Genomic DNA, 12,103 nt, shown 5'->3' on the forward strand with positions numbered 1-12,103 from the left:
TGTGTTGCATCCCTTTATTGAGCAAGACATTCCTTTTAAGTGCTCCTCAGGGAAAACCCCTGAGAAACATGGCAGCCATGGTGTCAATTTGATGCAAGGACAGAACGATTTGTCTGTTGTGCTTCCCTGAGACAGTAAAAAAGATCAAAGGCCCTTTTTAGGTAACAATCAAACAAACACCTCAGTTCCCTTTATAATGCTCCAACTAGGATTTACAACCTGTCAGTTTGTAACAATCCATTTCAACTCCAAGTTTGTTTTGGCAGTTCCAGCTTGAATTTAATAGGCAGCAAATCAATGACTGCTGAAATGGGCAAGGAACAGGAAACACAGGCTGACAATAAATTAAACCTTTAAACCACATCAAGAGAAACCAGGTTTTGTTTTTTTCACATTAAAACACAGCAGAGTTGCTGTAAACTAATAGTTGGTGGAGATACTTTTTTTAAAATAATCCCCTATATATGTTTTTGTTTATTTTAAAAACGCCACTATTATGAATGCATAGTGGCCAACAACAGCGTTTGAGTGTCTAAGTCCTCCATTTACAGAAACTATAGATGCAATTCTGAATCACTACAATAACATGACAGCTGACATTTGATTAAAAAGAATAAAACGCTACCTTTGAGGCAAAAAAAAAAAGTTTTAAAACTTACACCCTGAAAAAATAAATCCTAATTCAGATTTTGGGTTAAAGACTATTTGTATTAAAACTTAAATCAATAACATTTCATGTTAAGGAAAACACTCCCGGCAAACACTCAACTACAGACAGACAACTGCTTCCCATGTGACCAATGATGTCACCTACTGTCAAATGTTACAGATTTAAACTCCCAAGCACACATTATCACGTGTGACACATCCAACTAAGCTCAATGGGGTTATACATAAACATTTTTATTCAGAATCATCTTGGTGCCCGTTTGTATCAATTATGCAGTTTCCAGCGTCTACAGTGTGGGGATGGGTTTGGCTGCGACTGCGATGCTCTCGATCGCACACTCGTCACTTCCACGGCGAATTCTGAAGTAGCCGCTCTCGCCCCAGTTGGCACCCCAGCTGTTCTTGACGATCCAGTACTTCTGCCCAGTCATGTGGCAGTGGCCGTAGCCCACTAACAGCACAGCATGGTTGGTCAGCTCAAAGGGATTGAAGTGGTCTGCGAGGCCTGTGTGGTGGTAGATTCCCTCCTTGTAGTGCATGAAGTCGGGGTAGACCTGTGGAGGAACAGTTTCCCCTTTAGTTTTAACCTCAGTATAAACTGAATGGTTCAAATGTGCCAACTTAAACCATGCGTCTGTACTTTAAGGTCCAAATAAATGTTAGGTCTTAGATTTATCCCTAAGGTGCTTTACTGCAGTGTCCAACTTGCCCACAAAAACAGCAAACTCCCAAACTGTTCAGTAAAAAAAACAAAACACCAAGTACGAATTGAAACGGGCAGTGAGCAGGTGTTGTACCTCCAAGGCCACGGCCATTGGTCCATTCTTGACCAGTTCCAACAACATGGCCATCTCACTGCAGCCGCCATAAAACCCACCGACGTAGCCGTACTCCGCTGCGTACATTCGGCCGCAGTCTTGTGGAAGCCCACAGGGAGAGTTCCTCGCAGTGTATGGAAAGCATGACTCATCCACGATGCCGAAATCCTGCACATACTTCCCGATCAGGTATGGGAACCCTCCATCACAACCTTGAAAAGGAGAGGAAAGTGTGTGCGTCTCTCAACGGAATCAAAAGTACAATTTTTTTTTTTTTTATTTGTTGAACCAACTTTCTTAAAAAAGGATTAAAACTGTTATGTGGACGAAAATACTCAATTTAATGAGGCCTTTTGAAGTCTCTTCAAAGTAATTAGCAAAAATGCACCAATCAGAATGAAATGCTTGACATTCTAAAAAGGCAGCAAGGAGGCACTTTCTGAAAACACTTGAAGCCTACCCAGAATTTTCTCTCATACAACAACACTAGATGTTGCCGTGATTCTAATGTGAAATATGAATATTTGACTCCATACATCAAACACTTTTTCTGAGTGTTCTCCAATTCCTATTTGTAATATTGAGCTTCAACCATCGCATAAGAAAGTGAGGTGAGGGGGTAAAAGAACCAAGTGTATTTAGGCTATTAGTTTACCTTGAGAGTATTCTGAGCAGGAGACCACTTGTTGAGGGCTGAGGACGGGAGTGTCGCTGTTGTTGGTGAGGATTCGAACTCGAGCTTCCAGCATTCCCATGGTGGCAAAAGAGTAGCAGCTACCACACGATGCTGAAACAGAACATCAGATTTAAATGGGAATATATCCAGCCGTGACAGAGTTTGTGATTTGCAGTCTTTGAAGATTGCCCAAATAAACTCAAATCAGTGCTGATTACTCGAGTTGTAATAGTGGTACTATAACAATATATAGAACTTTATAAATATGTACTACAAATATTCTGTTCTAAAGCGTGTCAACACCTCCGATATTTCAGAAATGAAAAAACTGCCTGAACAGCGTAGATACATCTGCGTGACCCCTGACGCAGAATTCTAGCAGGCAGGCAACTATGTGCACTTTTGTTTAAGAATGCATTGCACCACTCGGCACTTGTTTCTGTAATGCAGCTCCCTCGGTATCCACTACACTTATGCATAACAATGGAGGGAGGCACAGAGACAAACGGAGATTAAAGAAAGCGGTTAGCATTCATAGTGTCAGGCAGCAGGTTCTTAATAAAATGCTCTGCAGGAATAAATTAGGTCAGAGAGAAGAGGCTGCAGGGAGGTAAAGGGCGGTTTAATTGTAGTAATGATTCAAGGTGAGACGGAGAGGAGTTTTATTATTGTTTAAAACAGATTGGGTTTAAGAGCCTTTCGCTTTGATTTAAGAACTAAAGAAGTGGGAAAATTCTGCTGTGGTAGTTGTTGTGATCATTCAAACTGAGGACACATGTTTGTCGTGTTTTTACCCACAGGACAAAGTTATAGCTCCCCTCACAGGCCTGCACAAGTCAACAATGCCTTTCGTGCACTTTTCAGACAGCCGTGTCTCCATGCAGGATCACTGCACCACAATAGAACAGGTAATGGACACGAAAGCACAACAAGCTTTACATTTATGTGCAACTTCCTCGTGCAAGTATCCACAAGAAATATAGGATTAATAACTACAGTGTAGTCATGATCGGTCACACTGCAATCATCGAATCAAGTTCCCTTGTCTCTATAAATCTGTCATCACAAGGAAATTAAAACATTAGTCAAACACACGCCTGTATCTTTACATTTGTCAAAACTTTGATTTCTCATTTCTTTGGGTTCGAGAGCTTTTCCATATGAGACATGATGCAGACTGACACAGCCCTAAACTGAGAAGGTTCAGATACTGCAATCATAAAGCCTCTCAGTAAAAACAGTTTCTCTTATCATTCAAAGACAAACTGCCTTAAAACAAATTGATCCTTGTGAAGATAAGCCATTTACAAAGCCTCTTAGGTCCCCGAGATGAAAAACTGTGGAGCAAAGAGAAAACAGTCTGACAAAAGGTGGCAAACAAATGTTCTCCAAATGCCGAATGCTGTTCGGTTGCACAGGTATTATGATTATGGCTGATCCATGAGATGTATTTAGCCGGCTTTACAGGAACGCCAGACAAGAACCAGTCAGGAATGGTTCCTGTGTGGAGCACACAGGATGTACGAGGGAGAGAGAGAAAATCACTGTCCGTGTTCACAGCACACACACAAATAGTGGATGGAGGCTCAGATCCATCTGCAGTGACGACTGTTCTTGTGTTGAAATCACATATATTTGGATGCATAAGTAATAAAGAATAAGATACAGGTCAGCAGAAAAGAGTATTATGCAGCAGCTGTTATCAGCACGCATGATCGCTCTCCATAAATGAGTTATTACTGGGAGGCTGGCTTGGTAATGTTGAGGAAGACGTTTGCTTTCTCACATGCAGCCCAAAGAAAAATATATAAAATGGCCACTGGAGGCGTTTGTTCACCGGAAAGAAAGTCATCTGTGGTTTTTAGACATCTTTTTTTTTTTTTTTTTAGATGCAATTTTGATTTTTGACTTCCAACTTCTGGGGTACATTAAAAACAGTATTTTATTTCATTAGCGTTTGCTCAAGGAAGACCTGGAATAAGTCAAAATGTCTAAAATACTATAAATAGGAGCTGTTCAGCACACCGCTCCACGCACAGCAGCCACTCTAAGACCAGCCATACCAATTTATCCTCATCCTTCCAATTTTTGTGAACAGCAATGGAAACCAAGAATGCACTTAACTCATACCATTGAAGTGAAATAAGCTCCACAACCCTACACAGTCACTTAGAGGGCTTCTACTGAAACACTTTGGCTGTCTCCAAATCCTTAAACCCCACCCTACAGAGGCCCTCTCAGACACTCAAAGTACTCAGCACACATAATCTCTTCAGTCACTCCAGGCTGCGCAGAAACAAGAGCAGAAAGCAGACCCAGGGAAGAAGGCAAAGTGGCTGCCGCTCGGTGTCAATTTTATATCTGCTCAAATGAAGAGTTTACAGGGTTTTATGGTTTTTTTAGTCACTTGGTTTAGAAAACTTTGTATGCGATGCTTCTAGAGTAAATAAAAAATAAAACAATTTTTAACCGTTTTACAGGAGAAAAATTCACCTTGGTTTCTCACGGGGCTGACGAAGCTCACGCCGTCAACATTTCTCCAATCCCAGCGCTCAGGTAGAGCTGCAGCCATCTTAGCTAAATCGGCTTTCACAGGCGTGGGGCGAACACGTCTAAAGGAAAAAGTAAGGAAGCCCATTTGGTGGAAATTTTCTACGACTCATTTGCAACTGCCAACTGTTTAACATTATAACATCCCACTATGGAAATGTAATGCGTGAGGTTCACGCTTAAACAAGGTGAAAAAAATACAGTCAACATTTTACCTCCGGTATAGGAAAGAGTCCCAGTTTTTCCCCACTGGAAAAATGGCCGGCTCTGTGCGATAAATGAGAAATGAAAGTAAACACTCACCCAGGGACACGGGAGGCCGACCCTCCTGCTCTGTAATGCAGCTCCCGTAGAGTGTACATCTCGTGTTCTGGATACGGCGCGGCCTTCCAGGATGTCTGAACGGAGTTGATTAAATCAATGAAGTCCAGGTTGTGTTTGTACGGCTTCTGCAGCAGCCTGGAGGGTGGATAATACAACAGGTGAGGCCAATTTCAAACAAGGGACTGGTCAAAAAAAAAAAAAAAGAAAACGAAACACAGCACCACAGCACGTAACGCATTAAATAGGTTTATGTAGAGATTCCCCTGAATACAGGTCTGACATTTTAACAGAAAAAAACAACAGTGCTACAGTACTTTTAATTGGGTGCCAGTAGATGACTACAACATACCTGCAGCTAATTTTGTCCTTCCATTTATCCTAATTTCCTTTCCGACTATGCACCGTCACATGAAGGAGTACAGATTCAATAGACTGACTCCTGTCTCCTGCTTGTAGTAGAGGTAGTATTTATTGCAGAACTACTACAGGAAGTTGTAATCCACATGATCTGCGTTTTTGTCAGTTTACCAACCCACTAGCTTTTGTAACTGCGGCTCATCATCGTTTAACATCATGAATACTTACTGACCCGTATGCCACAAACACATGTTAAGAAATGTTTTGGCATTTCAAAGATCCCGTCACAACTTCAATTGCCATGTTTCTTGTGTTCTGGGCTTTCAAACACGGCAGACCAACGTCTGACTCCAGAGGATGAAAATCCAAGCACGACACAACCACCTTTGACATGAGTGGTGTAGGTTCAAATCCATGCGCTTTAAATTAAATGTAAATCATTATCATGGCTACAAAGTTTCTAATATAATACACATAGAGGCGTAAAAGTGTGGAGCCATTTTGCTTAGAACACAACTGAGTACACAGTCTCCTCCCCCCATTCATCTCATCTTTTTGATTGGAAGTTGTGTGGAAGTGTTAGTTTTTTTTCATTTTATCAAAAAAAATAAATAAATAAATCATGCACAAAATGTTTGAGGGACAATCTGAAGTCCAATTACCAAAAGCAAGGAGGTTCAGCTACAAAGCTCTGCCTTCACAGACAGCCAAAGATCCCATGCTAAGACTGGTTCTGTTGTTGTTTGGGGGGGTTCACAGTCTTCCAGCAAAATTCATCCAATTCGGGGCGGTCGGTGGCGTAGTGGGTTAAGCAGCCGCCCCATGTACAGAGGCTACAGTCCTCTATGCAGCGGGCCCCGGTTCAACTCCCGCACCGAGCGGCCCTTTGCTGCGTGTCTTCCCCATCTCTCTGCCCCCTGCTTCCTGTCTCTCTCACACTGTCCTATCATTAAAGGCATAAAAAGCCCCAAAAAAATAATAATAATTCATCCAATTCTATGAAGTTCTGAAAGGTCACGCATGTGCTGCTCTTTCGAAGTCTATCTACAGATTTTAGATAAGATATAGCTTGGGGACAGAGGGCCATGACTAAAGCTTCAGCAGGATCCTTTTGAATTAGACGATGCAAGTTACATTAGAAACTGAGAAATATCTCAATTCTACCATAAAATACTCTCTCAACATCTCAGTCGTCTCTTTTGTGGCCATTAGTCATTTAGAGTTACGGAGCAGCTTAAAGGAGCTCTCGGCTGCTGATTACTGGAAAAAGGTTTAAGGAATACCACTTCAGCGTTGACAGACTTTGTCCCTGTAAACAATGATTACAAATTAGCTGTAGCACTAAAATGTTAACTCAGAAGTTTTTAGAGCGATAAAATATGTTTACATGGCCTTACTCCCTCAAGCTAACCTGGTTTAAACAGGAGGCGGCAGCAGCTTTATCTTACAACAAGCTGAGTCAGTATGCACTGCCTAATCAATGACTGCGCTTTCATATCAGATTTATCAAATGGAAACTCATCTTGTAGACTCATGTCTCAGTCTTGTTGAACTCACATAAGTGGAGGAATAATGGAGAGAAAATGTAGCCTAAAGAAGAAATGTGAAAACTGGAGAGCATCTTTTATTGGGTGCCACAGAGTCCTGTGATGTATTGTGATCCTTAGTTTAGGTTCCTCTGAATTTTAGGGAATGTACTAAACTGTCATCATTTAGATACCTGCTGTTGAAGAGCGCCTTGTACTCTGGTCGGGGTGGTACTGGCTGTACTTTCTTTCCGACAAAACAGCCCCAGTTGCGTCCCAGGACGTCGTGGACCCAACCTGGGAGGGTCTGGTCACAGTAGCTGGTCACCTTAGAGCCCTCCTCAGAGTACTGAAAGCGTGGAGAAACACTCATTTTTTGTCCGATATACAAGTATACATTTCTTTTATTTTTTTACCCCTCTACAGTATTCAGGTGTCACCGAGTCACATGATTAAGTCTGAACCAAAGAACCAATCAAACCACACCTTTCATACGAATCAGAATGAGGAAGTTGAACCAGACATGGATAAATCATTGCACAGCTTGGAACACGGAAAGTCTGCGACACTTCCTTCAACTCAGAGTCATGTGAGTAAAAAGAAATAACACATGACCACGAGATTAACATTGACACAGCGGTTCTGAAACGGCGCATATTCTTGATCATCACACCAGATAAACTGAGAGGAAATGAGAAACAGTGAAACCACTGAGTGCTTTAAAAATATGCTGCCGCCCTCATAGCGGTTTCCCCACCGTGAAGCTTCTTTTCCACACAAAAATGCTCATGACCAAAGATGACAAATGAGACTATGTTAAGATCAGCTGAGCTGGACTGTGCATATTAGTTAATGCACACAAGTACTTCCAACGGGTAATGTGTTTTTGCAGTATTTTGCCGGGACAACACTCAAACATATGCTTAGATAAAGTAAATGAGTCCATTCTACTCTCACCTTGAAGAAGGCGAACCATTTGTACCCACCGATGACCACCTCAAAGCCCTGATTGTAGATGAGGGTGAAGAAACCTGTGTTTCCCAGCTCGTCTGTGGCCACGGACAGTTTTTCCAGGGTCACGGTCACCGTGCGCTCACCTGTGGCTGAGGAGAAAACCCCAAAACATATCACATAAGGCAGGAATTTACTCCACAACAATGTAGATTACTTACCATCCATCAGTCCAAAACCAAGTGAATCCTGACTTTTAATAGACTTCAGTGGAATTGTAGTAGAGTTCAGAGGCATGCAAATTGTTAGACAAAATATCTAACATTTGTTACTGTATTGGGACGGTGTTGAATTAAAACAGACAGCAGTCTGTGTCTTTTCTAAAAACAGGCCTGAACACGTCACACGATATCAGATGTATTAGTCAATCCCCCTTTTATGTGCTCGGTCTTTGTGTGGCCAGTCCATGTGTGCTTTACCTTCAGCGGAGCAGTTGATGGTCTTGTCGCCTCCTACCTTGGACACCTGGAACACCCATGTCCCCAGCAGGTCCTCATAGGTGCAGTTGGCCGGTGTGTCACCCCAACACCCCTCAACCCAAAGCAGCAACACACACACTAAAACACCGCCAAACTTCATCCTCGCTCACAGTTATCCCGTTTCCCCACTCCTAAACCTGAGAAACTACGCAAATGGGGTAAACGCGAGTTGAGGCCTGTTTCTCTGCCACTGGTTCAGCTATGACCCGAACGGTAACCTGTCCTCGGACAACACAGCTGGTTGTGCTAACTCCAACTTTGCACCAGCATTTAAGTTGTCCTGTCAAGATAGGTCACGCCAACCCAACCGACGCGCATGCGCACGATTACGTAGCCTTATAGCCAAATAGCTAACGTACAAAGGAGGGACACGAGCTAAAGTTTCTGATTTTAGGAAATTACAGGGACATTTCCAAAACATCAGCTCTTAAATTGGTTATATAACGATATGCACCTGAGCTCCATTCACTTAGCTGCTGATGAAGACCTTCCAAATACAATTAAACATCTTATATCACTCAAAACTAACAAGGAAACACGCGACATTTAATCGCTTGCTCTCAACGGTCCTTTGTTTCCACTTCCCTTTTTATTGTTACGGTTTCCTTCTTGTCACTATTCTTGTCATATGTCCCGCAGCTTGGAGCATGCGCGTTAAACATGAAAAGAGACGACGTAGGAAAGTGGGAAAGTACCCCAGATGACAATAGTCTTTATATATATTTCACTAAATAAACAAATATAACCTATTTTTATGCAATGGCACTATAATAATACAAACGTAAGTAGTAATAAAATAAAAAAAACGTTATGCATGATATAACATTTACAATTGTTTGAAGTACACGTCTCTCTCTGTCTCTCTCTCTCTCTATCATCAAATCAAATCAAATGTATTTAGCACATTTCATGTATAAACAATTCAAAGTGCTTTACATAAAATAAAAGTATTGCAGCAGGGAGTGGAAGAAGCATTAAAATACATAAAAGAATATAAAGAGAAACAAATAAAATCATTTAAATTAATTTAAAAACAAGCAACAGTCAAGATAGTTAAGATACTGTGCAGATTTCATGCATAGACACATGAAAATAAATGTTTTTAACCTGGATTTAAAAATGTCTACATTTGGTGAAAGTTTAATCTCCACTGGCAGTTTGTTCCACTTGTTTGCAGCATAACAGCTAAATGCTGCTTCTCCATGTTTAGTCTGGACTCTGGACTGGACCAGCTGGCCTGAGTCCTTGGATCTAAGAGCTCTGCTAGGTTTATATTCTCTGAACATATGACAGATGTATTTTGGGCCTAAACCGTTCTGGGATTTGTAAACCATCAGCAGGCTTTTAAAATCTATTCTGTGACTGACTGGAAGCCAGTGTAAAGATTTTAAAACTGGTGTGATGTGTTCAGATCTCTTAGTCCGGGCTAAAACTCCAGCAGCAGCATTATGGATGAGCTGCAGATGTTTAATGCTCTTTTTGGGAAGTCCAGTTAAAAGAGCGTTACAGTAATCGAGTCTACTGGAGATGAATGCATGGATGAGTTTCTCCTGGTCTTTTTGGGAGAGGAAACCTTTAATTCTGTTGACGTTTCTGAGATGGTAAAAAGCTGCCTTGGTGACAGCTTTGATGTGGCTGCTGAAAGTCAGATCTGAGTCTATCAACACTCCGAGGTTACCAACTTGGTCAGTGATTGTAAGGTCCCGAGTCTCAAGATATTTACCAACGCTGACCCTCTTCTCTTTGCTACAAAACAGAATGATCTCAGTTTTGTCTTCATTTAATTGTAGAAAATTCTCTCTCATCCAGGTGTTTACTTCCTCCAGACACTGACACAGTACGTCTGCTGGGCTGCAGTTGTCCGGTGACAGAGACATATAAAGTTGTGTATCGTCTGCATAACTGTGATAATTGATGTTAAAGTTCTGCAATATCTGACCCAAAGGGAGCATATACAAGTTAAACAGAAGAGGTCCAAGAATTGACCCCTGGAGGACTCCACAAGTCATGGCCACTCGCTCAGATTCATAGCTGCCAATAGTAACAAAATAACTCCGGCCTTCTAAGTAGGACCTGAACCAGTTAAGGACCGCTCCAGAAAGTCCAACCCAGTTTTCCAGCCTGTGCAACAGGATTCTGTGATCTACAGTATCAAACGCAGCGCTGAGGTCCAACAGAACCAGGACTGAAACATTACCAGAATCAGTATTCAACCTGATGTCGTTTAACACTTTGACCAGAGCTGTTTCAGTGCTGTGATGACGTCTGAAGCCTGATTGAAAGTTATCAAGACTTCAACTTTCATTCAGAAAGTCGTTGAGCTGGTTAAATACAACTTTCTCAATAATCTTAGATATAAAAGAGAGATTAGAGACAGGTCTGTAGTTGTTCATCATAGAGGCGTCTAGAGTTCTCTTCTTTAGGAGTGGCTTAATATATATATATATATATATATATATATTTATTTATTTATTTATAAAGCACTTTGAATTGTTTGTACATGAAATGTGTTATACAAATAAATTTGATTTGATTTTTGATATAAACGTTTGTGTTTTATTATTACTTATTTTTGGATTATCCATCGTCTCATTGCATAAAAATACAGTATGTATATTTATGTGTATATACAAACCTCAGATGAAAAACAACATATGACATATTACAGTTAAACCTGTGTGTGAAAAACTACTACGAACTAACTACTACTAACATTCTTGTGGCTCCATCATCTGAATTAAGAGGGTCAGTATCGGAAAGGTGCTGCTAATCAAATTTCTTAATTAACTAATCGCCAGCAAGTGTGAGCACCTCAATAAAAATAGACATTTTAGCTGCTTGCTGGTCTGGAGCAGTCAACAGTACACAATGCCAAGGATAAAAGACATTAGCAATGTTCATTGAGAAGCAATTGCTGCAGCTCATCAATCTGGGAAGAGTCCATCATTCTACAGTGAGAAAGATTATTAAAGAGTAAAAATTCAAGACAGCTGTGATTCTCCCCAAGAGTGGACATTCCAGCAGGTTCGCCCCAGAGTCAGACCATACAATGCTCAGAGGAAAAGCAAAAAAACACAAGCTGCATCTGAGACTTCACAGGCCTCAGTTAGCATGTGCGAAAAAAAAGACTGAAACAAGTGTGATTGGTTTTGAGTGGTTGCCAGGAAACTTCTTTCTGAAAAGAACATGGAAGCATAGCCTGGGTGAGCAAAGTTGCATGTGAACAACGTCCTTTGAACAGAAAAGAACATTGTAGAAACATTTTGCCATAATGCACAGGGACACATTGAATGAAACTCAAACACAGCAAATCATCACAATCACTTTATACCAACCGTCAAAGCACGGTGGTGGAGGACTGATGATTTGGGCTTGTTTTGCAGTCCCAGGACCTGGACATCTTCCTGTCATCGAGTCGACTGTGAACTCTTCTGTATGCCAAAGCCTTCTGGAGTCAAACATGACTATGTGTAGATGAGAATTTTTTTAAAGAAGCGCAGACTAAATTTCTCCCTAAACAATGTGCAGGGCTGATAAATATCTTGAAGAAAACAATAATTTCAAGTTAATGCTACTAAAGATTATTGCTACAAGCTGTTCAGTCATAAGAAGAACTTTGTCTTATACACATCTCTTCTGCTTAGTTTGGCTTACTTTGAAAAAAGATGATATAGGATAACATGTCATGTGTTG

The 12,103-nt window shown here is 41.1% G+C and overlaps 1 protein-coding gene across 1 annotated transcript; it reads right to left on the reverse strand.

The window, feature by feature from the left end:
• Window positions 1-8,692, reverse strand: ctsc (cathepsin C). Its single transcript, XM_075473600.1, has 8 exons — window positions 8,351-8,692; window positions 7,878-8,023; window positions 7,115-7,269; window positions 5,017-5,172; window positions 4,657-4,775; window positions 2,143-2,274; window positions 1,467-1,699; window positions 1-1,223 (listed from the first exon to the last, which is right to left on the reverse strand). Exons 1-8 carry the CDS (start codon window positions 8,508-8,510, stop codon window positions 957-959), a joined length of 1,368 nt encoding a protein of 455 aa, XP_075329715.1. The 5' UTR covers window positions 8,511-8,692; the 3' UTR covers window positions 1-956.
• Between the last annotated feature and the right edge of the window lie 3,411 nt (window positions 8,693-12,103).

This window comes from Odontesthes bonariensis, chromosome 9, assembly GCF_027942865.1.
Source record: "Odontesthes bonariensis isolate fOdoBon6 chromosome 9, fOdoBon6.hap1, whole genome shotgun sequence".
NCBI lineage: Eukaryota > Metazoa > Chordata > Actinopteri > Atheriniformes > Atherinopsidae > Odontesthes > Odontesthes bonariensis.